We start from the raw sequence: 14,417 nt of genomic DNA on the forward strand, positions 1-14,417 counted from the left end.
CCTTCACCTTAAATACCATCCTCAGCTACAGACAAAAGAAGATGTTGCAGGTGGGGAAAGTCAGGGTCTGCAAAGGGAAAGAAGGCAATTCACAGGTAGATGAAAAGGAGCAAATGTTTGGAAAACAAGTGTTTGACCACACGGAAACAGAATAACACAGAGGGGAGCCCAACGAACAGGCTTGTCTAGATTCTTCTCTGTCTACCACCTAGTTCATATTATGTTAAGGTGATAGTTTGCTTGTTGAGACAGGTTTTTTAACCTGAATTCTTTTATGCAGTTAAGGAGAAGGTAACAAGAAACACTTTCTGAGTCTTTTATTTCTTAAAATAATCAGCCTAAAATAATCCTCATGTTAAAGAGATACATTTTGGGGTGGCAAATTTTGTTCCCCTTCAGTACACTCTGTGATGTTCACACAATGACGAAATCACCTAATGACGCATTTCTCAGAACATATCCCTGTTGCCAGTGGACATATAACTGTATGTAATCTTGCCACCTCTGGCCTTCAAAGTTTCTGATGAGAATCAGCTGATAATCTTATTGAGAATTCCTTGTGTGTGATGACTCACTTCTCTCTTGCTGCCTTCAAGATTCTCTCTTTCTCTGGTTTCCAAGAGTTTGATTATAATGTGTCTTGGTGTAGGTCTCTCGGATTTATCATACTTGGATTTTTTTGAGTTTCTTGAATTTGTAGGTTCAAGAGTTTCATCACATTTAGGAAGTTTTTGGTCATTATTTTTTCAAATAATATTTCTGCCTCTTTCTCTCTCTCTCAATCAGTTTCATTCCTTTGAATGAGCCATGTTTTGCCTTGTGATTTTTTAGTTGAAAACTGGGCCTTTCACTATTATAATGTGGTAATTCTGGAAATCCGATTCTCCCACTTCTCGAGGGGAAGAAGTTGCTCAGTTTTTTGTTTTTAACTCTTGAAGGCTATGGTAGTTCTTTGTGTTGAGATTTTTCCAAATTCTTTTTTGCAAAGACTGTTGTTTGTCATGTGTGATCACTGAAGTTTCTGTTCTTTTAGCTTATATTCAGTTACTGGTTTTTTGTTTTGTTTTCAGTTTGTTAGAAAAATCTGTATTACAAGTCTTAGTCACCTCACTATATGTGTTACAAGAACCAGTATTATGTCCATTTATTGAAAAAAGTGTCCTGAACTCAGTTTGCAAGTACCTTTGTTAGAAACATCTTTATTACATCTTGTTAAACCCTTCCCTGCATGCAGTACAGAATGGGTAGCACTACATTCACTGAAAGAGCACTTTCCTGAATGCAGTTTTCATATAGCTTGTTAGAAACTTTGCTATTACAAGTCTTGGTAAACACTTCACTACATATATTACAAGACAGATATTTCCAGCATTCAAAAAAAGAACACTTCTCAAAGAAGCTTGCAGGTAGCTTCTTTTTTCTTCATATCTATTTACTTTATTTCTTTTTTATTGAGTAACATTGGTTTATAACACTATATAAATTTCAGGTGTACATCATTATATTTTGGTTTCTGTGTGGACTACATCATGTTCACTACCCAAAGACTAATTGCCATCCATCATCGTACACATGTGCCCTACCACCTCTTTTGCCCCCCTTCCTCTCCCCTCCCCTCTGGTAACCACCAATTTAATCTCCATGTCTATGTGTTTGTTGTTGTTTTTATCTTCTACTTACGAGTGAAAACATGCAGTATTTGACTTTCTCCATCTGACTTATTTTGCTTAGTATGATACCCTCAAGGTCCATGCATATTGCTGCAAATGGTAAGATTTCATCTTTTTTATAGCAGAGTAGTATTCCACGGTGTATATATACCACATCTTCTTTATCCATTCATCTCTTCATGAGCACTTAGGTTGTTTCCAAGTCTTAGCTATTGTGAATAATGCTGCAATGAACATAGGGTTGCATCTATCTTTACACTTTTGTGGTTTTGTGTTTTTTGGATAAATACCCAGAAGTGGAATATCTGGATCATATAGCAGTTCTATTCTTAATTTTTTGAGGAATCTCCACACTCCTTTCCATAGTAGCTGCACAAGTTTACATTCCTACCAGCAGTGTATGAGAGTTCCCTTTTCCCTACATCTTCTCCAACACTATTTATTTCTTGTCTTGTTAATTATATAGCCATTCTAATGGGCATGAGGTGGTATCTCATTGTGGTTTTGATTTGCATTTCCCTAATAATTACTGATGTTGAACATCTTTTCATGTGCCTATTGGCCATCTGTATATCTTCTTTGGAAAAATGTCTGTTCATATCATTTGCCCATTTTCTAATTGGGTTGTTTGTTTCTTTGTTGTTGAGATGTATGAGTTCTTTATATATTTTGGATATTAACCCCTTATCAGACGTATGGTTTGCAAATATCTTCTCCCAATTGTTAGGTTGTCTTTTCATTTTGTTGATGGTTTCCTTTGCTGTGCAGAAACCTTTTAGTCTGATGTAGTCCCATTTGTTTATTTTTTCTTTTGTTTCCCTTGTCTGGTAAGACACAGTATTTGAAAAGATGCTGCTAAGACTGATATCAAAGAGCATACTGCCTATGTTTTCTTCTAGAAGTTTTATGGTTTCAGGTCTTACATTCAAGTCTTTAATCCACTTTGAGTTAGTTTTTGCATATGGTGTAAGAGAATGGTCTACTTTCCTTCTTTTGCTTGTGGCTGTCCAGTTTTCCCAACGCTGTTTATTGAAGAGACTTTTCTTTCTCTACTGTATGTTCCTGGCTCCCTCGTCGAAAATGACCTGTCCATAGATGTGTGGGTTTATTTCCAGGATCTTGATTCTGTTCCACTGATCTGCGTGTATCTTTTTGTGCCAGTACCATGCAGTTTCGAACACCATAGGTTTGTAGTATATTTTGAAATCAGGGAGTGTGATACTTCCAGCTTTGTTCTTTTTTCTCAGGATTTCTTTGGCTATATGGGGTCTTTTATTGTTCCATATAAATTTTAGGATTTTTTGTTCTATTTCTATGAAAAATGTCATTGGAACTTTGATAGGGATTGCATTGAGTCTGTTGATTGCTTTAGTAAGTATGGACATTTTAACTGTTTGATTCTTCCAAGCCAAGAACATGGAATATCTTTCCATATCTTAGTGTCTTCTTTGATTTCTCTCAACAATATTTTCTAGTTTTCAGTGTATAGTTCTTTCACCTCTTTAGTTAAATTTATTCCAAGATATTTTATTCTTTTTGTTGTGATTGTAAATGGGATTGTATTCTTAATTTCTCTTTCTGCTATTTCATTGTTAATGTGTAGAAATGCAACTGATTTTTCTATGTTGATTCTGTACTCTGCAACTTTACTGAATTCATTTATTATTTCTAATAGTTTTTTTTGTGTATTTTTTTAGAGTTTTCTATATATAAAATCATTTCATCTGCAAATAGTGACAGTTTTACTTCTTCTTTTCCAATTGGGATCCCTTTTATTTCTTTTTCTTGCCTGATTGCTCTGGCTAGGACTTCCAATACTTAATACTATGTTAAGTAAGAATGGTGAAAGTGGGCATCCTTGTCTGCTTCATGTCTTTAAGGGATAGCTTTCAGTTTTTCACCATTGAGTATATTAGCTGTGAGTTTGTCATATATGGCCTTTCTTATGTTAAGGTAGTTTCCTTCTACACCTGTTTTATTCAGAGTTTTTATCATAAATGGATGCCTTATCTTGTTGAATTCTTTCTCTGTATCTGTTGAGATGATTGTGTGATTTTTATTCTTCATTTTGTTAATGTGGTGTATCATATTGATTGATTTGTGGATGTTGAATGATCCCTGCATCCCTGGAATAAATCCCACTTGATCATGCTGTATGATCTTTTTAATGTATTTTTGTATTCAATTGGCTTGTATTTTGTTGAGGATTTTTGCATTGATGTTCATCAGTAATATTGGCCTGTAATTTTCTTTTTTGTGTGTTGTCCTTGCCTGGTTTTGGTATCAGGGTAATGTTGGCCTCGTAGAATGAGTTAGGAAGCTTCCCTTCCTCTTCAATTTTTTGGAAGAGTTTGAGAAGTAGAGGTATTAAGTCTTCTTTGAATATTTGGTAGAACTTGCCAGGGAAGCCGTCTGGTCCTGCACTTTTGTTTTTTGGGAGGTTTTTGATTACTGTTTTGATCTCCTTACTGGTGATTGGTCTATTCAAATTCTCTATTTCTTCTTGATTCACTTTTGGAAGGTTGTATTTTTCTAAGAATTTGTCCATGTTTTCTAGATTGTCCAATTTGTTGGCATATAGCTTTTTGTGGTATTCTCTTATAATCTTTCGTATTTCTGAAATGTCCATTGTAATTTCTCCTCTTTCGTTTCTGATTTTATTTGAGTGTTCTCTTTTTTTCTTGGTGAGTCTAGCTAAAGGTTCGTCAATTTTGCTTATCTTTTCAAAGAACCAGCTTTTAGTTTCATTGATTTTTTTTTCTATTTTTTGGGGTCTCTATTTCATTTATTTCCCTTCTGATTTTTATTATTTCCTTCCTTCTGCTGATTTTGGGCTCTGTTTGTTCTTCTTTTTCTAGTTCCTGTAGGTGCACTGTTAGATTGTTTATTTGAGATTTTGCTTGTTTTTTGAGGTAGGTCTGTGTTACTGTAAACTTCCCTCTTAGTACTGCTTTTGCTGTATCCAATAAATTTTGGTATGTCATATTTTCATTTTCATGTGTCTCCAGGTATTTTTTGATTTCTTCTTTGGTGTCTTCATTGACCCAATAGTTGTTCAGTAGCATTTTGTTTAATCTCCACATATTTTTGACTTTTCTAGTTTTCTTCTTGTAGTCGATTTCTAGTTTCATATGATTGTGATCAGAAAAGATGCTTGGTAGTATTTCAATCTTCTTGTATTGTCTGTTTATTGAGACGTGTTTTGTGGCCTAATATGTGATCTATCCTGGAGAATATTCTGTGTGCATTTGAAAATAATGTGTATTTTGTGGTTTTTGGATGGTGTTCTGCACATATCTACTAAGTCTATCTGGTTTAATGTGTCATTTAAGGCCATTGTTTCTGTATTGATCTTCTGTTTGGATGATCTATCCATTGATGTAAGTGGAGAGTTAACGTCCCCTAGTATTATTATGTTACTGTCTATTTCTCTTTTTATGTCTGTTAATAGTTGCTTTCTATATTTAGGTGCGCCTATGTTGGATGCATGGATATTTACATGTATTATATCCTCCTGTTGGATTGTTCTCTTTATCATTATGTAGTGCCCTTCTTTGTCTCTTGTCACAGTTTTTGTTTTAAAGTCTATTTTGTCTGATATAAGTATTGGTATCCCAGCTTTCTCTTCATTGCCATTTGCATGAAGTACCTCTTCCCATCCCTTGACTTTCAGTTTGTGAGTGCTTTAGGTTTGAAGTGTGTCTCTTGTGTGCAGCACATATGGGTCTTGTTATTTTATCCATTCAGCCACCCTATGTCTTTTGATTAGAGCATTTAGTCCATTGAAATTTAAAGTAGCTGTTGATAAGTATGTAGTTATTGCTATTTTGTTACTTTTTTCCAGGTGTTTTAGTAGTTTTTCTCTGTTCTTCTCTTGCTCTCTTCCCTTGTGATTTGGTGGCTTTCTTTAGTATTATGTTTGGGTTTATTTCTCTTAATTTTTTGTGTATTTATTATAGGTTTCTGGTTTGTGATTACCATGAGGTTCATATATAATAACATACGTAAATAGCAATCTATGTTAAGTTGATGGTCTCTTAAGTTTGACGTCTTACTAAAAGCCCTACACTTTTACTCACTCCCCCCACATTTTATGTGTTTGATATCATATTTAACCTCTTTTTGTGTGTGGGTGTATCCCTTAACTTCTTATGGAAATAGATAATTTTAGTACTTTTGTCTTTTGACCTTCATATTAGCTTTATATGATCTGCTACATTTACTGCATATTTGCCTTTACCAGTGACGGTTTTTCCTTGATAATTTTCTTATTCCTATTTGTGGTCTTTTCTTTTCTACTTAAATAAGTTCCTTTAACATTTCTTATAAGGCTGGTTTCTTAGAGATAACCTCCTTTAGTTTGTGCTTTTCTGGAAAACTATTTATCACTCCTTCCATTCTGAATGATAACCTTGCTGGGTAGAGTATTCTTGGCTGTCAGTTTTTTCCTTTCAGCACTTTGAAATGTCATGGCACTCCCTTCTAGCCTGTAAGGTTTCTGCTGAGAAGTCAGCTAATAGCCTTTTAGGGTTTCTTTTGCATGTAACTTGTTGCCTTTCTTCTTGCAGCTTTTAGGATTCTCTTTTTATCTTTAATTCTTGACATTTTAATTAAAATGTGGCTTGGTGTTGGCCTCTTTGGGTTCATCTTGTTTGGTGCTCTCTGTGTTTCCTATACCTGCATATCTGTTTATTTCCTTAAGTTAGGAAAGTTTTCAGTGACTATTTCTTCAAATAGGTTCTCTGCCCCTTTGTCTCTCTCTTCTCCTCTGGGACACTGATGATATGGATGTTAGTATGCTTGATGTTGGCCCAGAGTGCCCTTAGACTGTCCTCGTCTTTTAAATTATTTTTTCTTTTTTCTGTTCAGCTTGAGTGATTTCTTCTGTTCTTTCCTCCAGCTCACTGATCCATCCTTCTGTGTCATCTACTCTGCTGTTGATTCCCTCTAGTGAATTTTTCATTTCTATTATTGTATAATATTCTTCAGTGCTGATTGGTTCTTTTTTATATTTTCCAGTTCTCTGTTGAAGTTCTCACTGTGTTCATCTATTCTTCTTCCAAGATCAGTGTGCTCTGTGTGAGGCACCCCTCCAGCACTTAGCCAAGCTTGCTCTGAGCCTAGGGATCAGCCTGATGTGAAAGCTTCATGTCTTCTCAGGACTTTCTGAGCATGCGTCCTGCCTGGGGATGTGATGGCCTTAAAAATTCCCCCATGTTCACAGCTGTCTTGAATGTCTTAATTTCCCAGAAAATCTCTCCCTAGCTTCTCCTCCAGATCTTGATGGTCTACTGTATATCTCCACCCATAATCTCTTAGCTCAGGCATCTTTAGTTTCATAGTCTGCCTTGTAGCTTTTATGAGCAGTTCCTGCTGCTCTTCCCATCTGTATTCTGAATTGTGTGAAATGAGTGCCTTGCATCAGTCCTTCAGGTGTCCCCCCCGAGAAGTTAGAACAGATGTACACAATAATTTTCAAATAAGATCTGCTCTGCTCCCGCTGGTTGGAGCAGGGGGACTGGGAACCTGGCTACTGTCTACTCAAGACCAAATCTGCCATGCTGGGGAAAGGGGGGACAAGACTGAATAAAAATGGCATGAAACTTTCCTATCATTTTTAAGATGGCTTTTTCTTGATTGAGTCTTTGCATGGTTGCTGTAAACCTTTGACACTTTTCCAGAGCTCCTGGACAAAGTCAGCTCAGACAGACCCTGATAGTTTGTTTGTTTGTTTGTTTTTGATGTTTTTTGGGGATTAAGAGCTTAGAGCTTCCTAGTAGGCCATTTTTTTTACATCACTCCCCATAGCATTTTTTAAAAGCAGGCACGGTTAAGAACCCACTTGGGTGTCTTTGTGGACTCTGCCCACATCTGTGTGGTAGATGGGATACTGTCCCCCTACCATTCAGGAGCTTTTCTTTGGCCTTAAGAGCATCATTCCTTCCCTGGATGTGTGAGTCCCATCATCCAGATTTCAGTCTCTGACCCTACCTCAGATAACCGGCATGAAGAAAGTTCATTCCCATGGAAGACCTGTCCACAGTGGTGTGTCAGGTCAGCTGTATCAAAACACAGCACACTGAGTTGGACAGCAGTTCAAGTGGCACATGAATGGGGGTGGGACTTTGCTGTACCCCCTGATGCAGTGCTTTCTAAATTTCAGTCATCTGTGTCCACAGCCACTATTTTTTACCTTGTCTGTGCACCATCTATATTATCACTTAATTTTTCCCTCTAAATCCACTTATTATTTTACTTTAAAACATTTGTTTTAAAAAAAAGTTGATCTCGTATCACAAGTGTTAAACAGCGTCACTTGCCGAAAGCAGAAGGCAATTATAACCATAACAATAATACAAACAAAATAACTTTCTTAAATTTTAGCTACATCCTGTTCCTGCTAAAAGTTCTAATCTTGAAACATACTTTCCTCTTGGTAGTTCCAGAGCTTTTAAAAACATGTCAGAGCCAAATCAGAACAATTGCAAGGAAATCTAAAAAGAGGGGTGATTCAACGTTTTTAAAATGTTTTTTTCTGGAACTTCTTAAAATCATGTCACGTTCCACAACAAGGAAGATGCCAACACACTGGCTCAGGGGCCAAGTGCACAGTCTGTAGACCAAAAATTAAATTCAAATACCAACCCTTCCACTGACCAGCTGAGTGACTTTGAGCAAGTGATTGTGCCTCTCTGAGCATCAGTTTCCTCTTCTGTAACGTGGGCTATAAAAAATGCCAGCCTCACACAAAACCTGTACACAACTGTTCATAGCGGCTTTATTTACAATAGCTAAAAACTGGAAACACCCCAGACGACCTTCAAGGGGTGAATGGTTAAACAAACTGGTTCATTCAAAACATAAAATACTGTTCAGCAATAAATAGGATCAAACTATACTGATGAATACAACAACTTGGATGAATCTCTAGGGAACTACATTGAATGAGAAAATAAAGAAGAGCCAGTCCCAAAGCTTCCATATTACACACTTAGGGAACATTCTTAAAATGACAAAATTATAAAAATGGAGAACAGACTAGTCATTACCAAGGGGTTAGCGATGGAGAGGGAGGTAGAAGAAGGAAGAGGAGGGAGGTGGACGTGGATATAAAAGCCACATGAGAGCTCCTAGTGATGACGGGACTGTTCTGTCTCTTGACTCTGGTGGTGGACACACAAGCTGACATGTGATAAAATTGCATTGTACTAAATACACTCACACACACACAAACAGACACACACAATTGAGTACAAGTAAGAATCTGGGGAAATCTGGATAAGTTCAGTGGATTGCATATATGTCAATATCCTGGTTGTGACATTAAACTAAGTTTTGCAAGATGTTACCATTGGGAGAAACTCGATAAAGGGCACACAGGCGCTCTCTGTATTATTTCTTACAACTTGCATGCAAATCTACCATTGTCTTAAAATTAAAAGTTTAATTAAGATAATACCAGCCTCATAGACTTTCTGTGAGGATCAGGTGAGGTAGTGTTTTGGGAAGAAAACTCATTGAGCAAATGTTTATTGACACCTCCTGTCTGCCCAGGCCCTGTGTGAGGCTGATCTTCTCACAGTGAACCAAATACACAAGTTCATGTTCCAGTGGACATTGTCTTCTACTGGAGTGCCACACAAAAGTGAGGTGTTATTTTGAAAAATTATCTTTAAAATTGGCTTAATATTGCCCACTAATGGAGCAGTAGCATGCATTGAGTGTTTGCATGTAAAGAAAATAGACTCAGAAAGGTGATGAGACTTGACCAGGTGCCAGGTAGAGCGAGAAAGAGGATTTGAACCCAGATCTGAGCCCCAGCTTGCAGCTCTTCATCGCTAAACTCGCTGCCTTCTCCATAAAGGGGTGGTGTTCTGTTTACAGGATGACCCTGTGAAGACAGCAGAAACGGAGTGTGGGGACTTTTACAACACTGGGGACAGAGCGACCATGGATGCAGAGGGCTACATCTGGTTCCTGGGGAGGAGTGATGATGTCATCAATGCCTCTGGGTAGGTGTGGCTGACCCTGAGCCAGGAGGGATCACCCTCACATGCCTGGTGGGGTCTAGCTTTCCCAGACATTCCTCCATGCATTGGGCACGGGACCCTCAGCCTAATTCTGAGCAGAGCCGTGTCTATGGGGCCCTGGCCCTGGGGTATCTGTACACTTCCCCCAACCCCTGCATCCAGAAGAATCAATCAAAACGAAGTTCAAGAAGGTCTGGAAGAAAAACCATAATAAGACATCACGCAATTTAAAGAGAAGGGATGGCACGGGAAGAGAGACTTGTTTTGGCTCCTATTGGTGGGAGGAGATTGTTCTCCGTGCTCCTCTGATGGGCACAACATGTCGCAGAAAATCATCATCATCATCGCAGCTAAGCATTATGGAGTACTTACTATGTGAAAGCACTCTCCTCAGTGTTTTGTATAACCCAGTAGATGCAATTATTATGCTCATTTTACACATGAGAAAACTGAGTCACTGACCAGTGAAGTAAGTTGTCTAAAGTTTCAAAGACAGTACAGTTTGCAGACCAGATTCAAACCAAGGTAGGGTGTCTCCCAACGTGTTGTCCCAACCCTTACGTGATCTAGGGGGGAAAATGACACAAGTAAAAAGCTCTCTTGATTATTTCACGGAAATTGAGATTGTTTTATTTTTTAATTTCTAAAACAAATGCTGATGTAGTGGGGAATGGGATGGAGAACTTTCATGAATGTTTAAGATAAAGTTTGAGGCTTCCAAGAGGTTCCATGCTGGAGGAGGCTCCTTAAGCCGAGCTGCAGAGCTCTAGGAGGACGGAGCTTCCACTCTCCTCCCTCCCAGAAGCAGCGAGGTCAGACGCCCTGAAGAGCATCTGTGCCTCGTGTTTCTTAGCATGGAACGTCCAGGTCTCCTGTAGTGGTCCCGCTACACAGCCTTTCGCAGGCCTCTGACTCCCTGTGACAGTTACCCTCTGTGCCAAGGGGAGATACGAGCCCCCAGAACATGAGATTCGAGGGCCTGGGTCACCCCAGCCCTGGCATCTGCTCAGAACCAGAGAAGGAACCATCGATCCTGCAGGTATCGCATCGGGCCAGCAGAGGTGGAGAGTGCCCTGGCCGAGCATCCAGCAGTGGCTGAGTCAGCTGTGGTGAGCAGCCCGGACCCGATTCGAGGGGAGGTGAGGAAGAGGACACGGAGGGCATCGTGTCTGTGTGGGCGCTGGGAAAGCAGGTGCAGGGGAAACTTCCAGGCCATATCTACCCAGGACCTAGGCTGGAGGGAGGGCACAGTTGGTGTGCGTGTGCACTTACACTGTGTGGTCACCAGGGGGCACTGTGGCCTCATGTGTGACTGAAAATGCTGCCACTGCTGCTGACGTCTAATATTTTAATGAGCTCTTATTATGTGCTCACTCATCTATTCCTCCCAACAACCTAGTGAGTTCAGGACACTTATTATACCCTTTTTATACATAAGGAGACAGAGGCCTAAAGAAGTTAAACAACGTGCCCAGATCACACAGTGGTGGAGCAGAATGAGAATCTAAGCAGTCTGGCTCCAGAGCATGCCTTCCTTGATTCAGCAGGTGTTTACTGAGCACCTGCTATGTACAAGGCCCTGTCCATAAATAATAACATAAGAATAATAAATTACCACAATTATTAAATGCCCACAAGGTTCCAGGCACAGAAGTATACATACAACAATAGCAAAAATGATGAGGATGATAATGCTGATAGGAATAATAATAAAGTTAAACTAGCTTCATGTTTTACATGTATTATCTTGTGGAATCTTTACATAAACCCAGCGAGGAATGAACCTGTACTGTCCCCATTCCACGGAGAAGGAAAGTGAGGGTACGAGAGGTTAAGTAACTTTGCGAGGCGTAGAGTGGAGACTGGAAGTATTGGCACTAGAACCTGGTCCTGTCCTGTTCCAAAGGCTCAAATGTCAACTTGGTTTTTTTGTTCATTAAGTAAATATTTACTTTTTTAAACTATTCAGTTGGTTGGCACTCACCTTGAGCCTCCCATCTGGTTCTGCACCGCAGGTGGTGAAGGCGTTTGTTGTCCTGACCCCACAGTTTCTGTCCCGGGACAGGGACCAGCTCACCAAGGAGCTGCAGGAGCACGTGAAGTCAGTGACGGCTCCGTACAAGTACCCGAGGAAGGTGAGTGAGGGCAGACGGACGGGCTGGTCCCCCGAGCCGTTCCTGCCGCTTCGCTGCCCCAAGTCTCAGAGGGTGGCTGGGGTGAACCTTAAACAGCCAATGGGACTAGCATTTTTCTCTTCAGAAGAGACAATTGGCGTAGGGGTGGGGTGGAGTCAACTTAATCCAATGGAACCTCTATCCTGTGTCAGAAACCAAAGAAGAATCCATCACTGGCACGTTAACCTAAAGGAAAAAATCAGACAAGTGCCCAACGCTATCCAAGAAGGTTGTTTAAAATCTTTCAAAATTTGAGAAAGAAATCCAAATCAGCAGCTTCCAAACTGTTTTTAAACATAATTCATGCTAAGAAATACATTCTATATTGCAGCTCAATACATATATATGTACATAACAAAAATTAACAAAATAATGTTTATCCTTACAACATGCAATGTATTCTGATATTCTTTATTCTCCTTCTTTTGTTTTAAATGCTGCATGCAAACTCCAAAAATGTCCAACAATAGAGAAACGATTAAGTTATTCATGAAGTTTAATATTATCCTGTAATTCAAAATGATATTGCAAATCTTTTATTTTTAATATTAAAATATCACAACAATATATTATTAAGAGAAAAAAGCAGGAAATGAAAGAATATACATGATAGTATCCTATTTATTTGCTTTAAAAGCAAAGTTTGAAAGGATACATATGCCAAAAGTTCACATTTTCTTCCTCTGTAATCGTACTTCGCTTCATTGTCTGAATGTTGACAATACAGACTAGAAATAAAGAGCTAACATCTATTGAACGTGTAGCATGTGGGCCAGGCCCTGGACTCAGTGCTTCACATGCATTACTATTTTATTTAATCATCTCCACAACCCGAGATGTTCTAATCATACTGCTTCACAGAGAGGAAACTGAGGCTCAGAGACTCACAGTACGTTGCCAGAGATTAGAGTTAATAAAAAGCAGAGCTGAACTCAGACCCGTGTGTACCTGACAACAGAGTTCATGCTTCTAACATCAGGCTCTGCTGCCTCCCAGAGAGAACAGAGGGCACGAAGCAGGCAGGATGGGCTAGATGTTATTGTGGGGAACAAATAGCCCCCAAAGTCTCAGCGGCTTATAACAAGGAAGGCATCTTCCTTGCTCATGTCACATGTCCACCATGTCCAGGCTCTCCTGGGACCAGGATAAAGGAGCAGCCACCATGCAGGTATCTGCCAGGTGCTATAAGAGATGGACAGAGAGGGTGGCCAGGCTCAGTGGTTCCCAACTCTTCTGTTAGAGGTGGCACACTTCACTCCCACTCACGTTTCTTCGATCAAAGCCTGTCCCAGGGCTGCATCCGCCTTCAGGGGGACTGTGCAGTCTGGGGCACTATGCAGGAGCAAAGGAGGGGAGGGGGGATTGGTAGGAAATGACAGCGGGACTAAGTCAGGGTGGATTTGCTTTCTCCTCAACCAGGTGGAGTTTGTCCCAGAGCTGCCCAAAACCATCACTGGCAAGATTAAAAGGAATGAACTTCGGAAAAAGGAGTTTGGTCAGCTGTAATCGTCAATAAACTCAGAAACCACTGCGTGACTGGGTAAATCCCTGGCCAGCTCAGTTTCCCCATATGGCGAGGGTGAGGATGGGGGTGTTGAGAGAGTTGACTTGGAAGAGTATCAGGAGTGCCAATATTTCAGCATTTTTGTTTCTTTCAGATTAATATCAGTCACTCTTTTTCCTCCAAGTCTCCTCTTCCTTCTGGATTGCCCAGATGAGCACACAGATTGGGGCTGGAGGTAATAAAATATGAATATGAACATCAACGGTGCCCCTGTGTTGTGCATTCATTCTATTGATGAACTTATGCTAAATCTGGTCCCTCTGTAATTGGCCCCAATCCCCATCAGAGTGAGCCCGGGGCCTGATTCTCCCTGCTGGCCCCAGCTTCCTGGGTGGCCCTGTGCACCCAGTAGATGGCCCAGACACAGAGGTCCAGGAGAGATGCTCTGAGCAGCCCCAGACACCAGTCTCTCCTAGGTCCCAGCCTAAGTCCCACATGGGTGAGTGAGGGACCTGCTCTCTGGGAACCCAGGAGTCCTGTAGGACTCTTCCAGACCTCTCCAGAGGTACCCAGTCCTTCAGTCATACCCAGGAGCTTTTGCCCCTCAGCTTTCCCCGATATGTGCCCACCCGCTCATCTCTTCCAAAGGCCCAGGTATCCCCCAGCCCTTCCCAGGGGTCCAGTATCCCCCCCGACATCCTTCCCCTCACACTCTATAACACCCTCCTGACATTCAGAGCCCTCCTGCCCCGCTGGCCTGTGGTTCTGTGAACTGATCCTTCACTCTGTCCATCCTTGGAGACTGAGATGGGACCACTAGGGGGAAAAGCAGAGGCTGGGAGGAGCAGAGGCAGAAGGGGCCGAGGCTGCGGGTGGGAGAAGCACATACTGTCTCCTTCTCACCCACCGTTAGGGTCACCCTTGGAGAAATCCCCTCTGCAGCTGCCCTTTTCTGGGGTGCACAGACACACACACTCCTAGGGAAATAAGACATCACAAGCACAGGCATGGAATCACCTCCATCCTCACCTGGGGACTC

The 14,417-nt window shown here is 40.6% G+C and overlaps 3 protein-coding genes across 10 annotated transcripts in view; 2 read left to right on the forward strand and 1 right to left on the reverse strand.

Moving 5' to 3' along the window:
• LOC106780831 (acyl-coenzyme A synthetase ACSM1, mitochondrial) overlaps nucleotides 1–13,640 on the forward strand; it is a 54,306-nt gene extending 40,666 nt beyond the window's left edge. For 4 of the 7 annotated variants that reach the window (XM_070232141.1, XM_070232142.1, XM_070232144.1 and 1 more), the window contains exons 12-15: nucleotides 9,555–9,682; nucleotides 10,740–10,839; nucleotides 11,716–11,835; nucleotides 13,294–13,640. In XM_070232141.1, coding sequence (XP_070088242.1) covers nucleotides 9,555–9,682; nucleotides 10,740–10,839; nucleotides 11,716–11,835; nucleotides 13,294–13,380 — 435 coding nt within the window. In that variant the 3' untranslated portion in view covers nucleotides 13,381–13,640. The remainder of the gene's footprint in view (nucleotides 1–9,554; nucleotides 9,683–10,739; nucleotides 10,840–11,715; nucleotides 11,836–13,293) is intronic. The other 3 variants (XM_070232146.1, XM_070232147.1, XM_070232148.1) reach the window with 1 other exon arrangement.
• REXO5 (RNA exonuclease 5) overlaps nucleotides 1–14,417 on the forward strand; it is a 692,166-nt gene that overhangs the window by 116,573 nt on the left and 561,176 nt on the right. The gene's annotated exons all lie outside the window — the stretch shown is intronic.
• Nucleotides 1–14,417, reverse strand: part of LOC100147307 (protein disulfide-isomerase-like protein of the testis) — a 305,575-nt gene that overhangs the window by 98,586 nt on the left and 192,572 nt on the right. The gene's annotated exons all lie outside the window — the stretch shown is intronic.

Source organism: Equus caballus, chromosome 13, assembly GCF_041296265.1.
Source record: "Equus caballus isolate H_3958 breed thoroughbred chromosome 13, TB-T2T, whole genome shotgun sequence".
Lineage (NCBI taxonomy): Eukaryota > Metazoa > Chordata > Mammalia > Perissodactyla > Equidae > Equus > Equus caballus.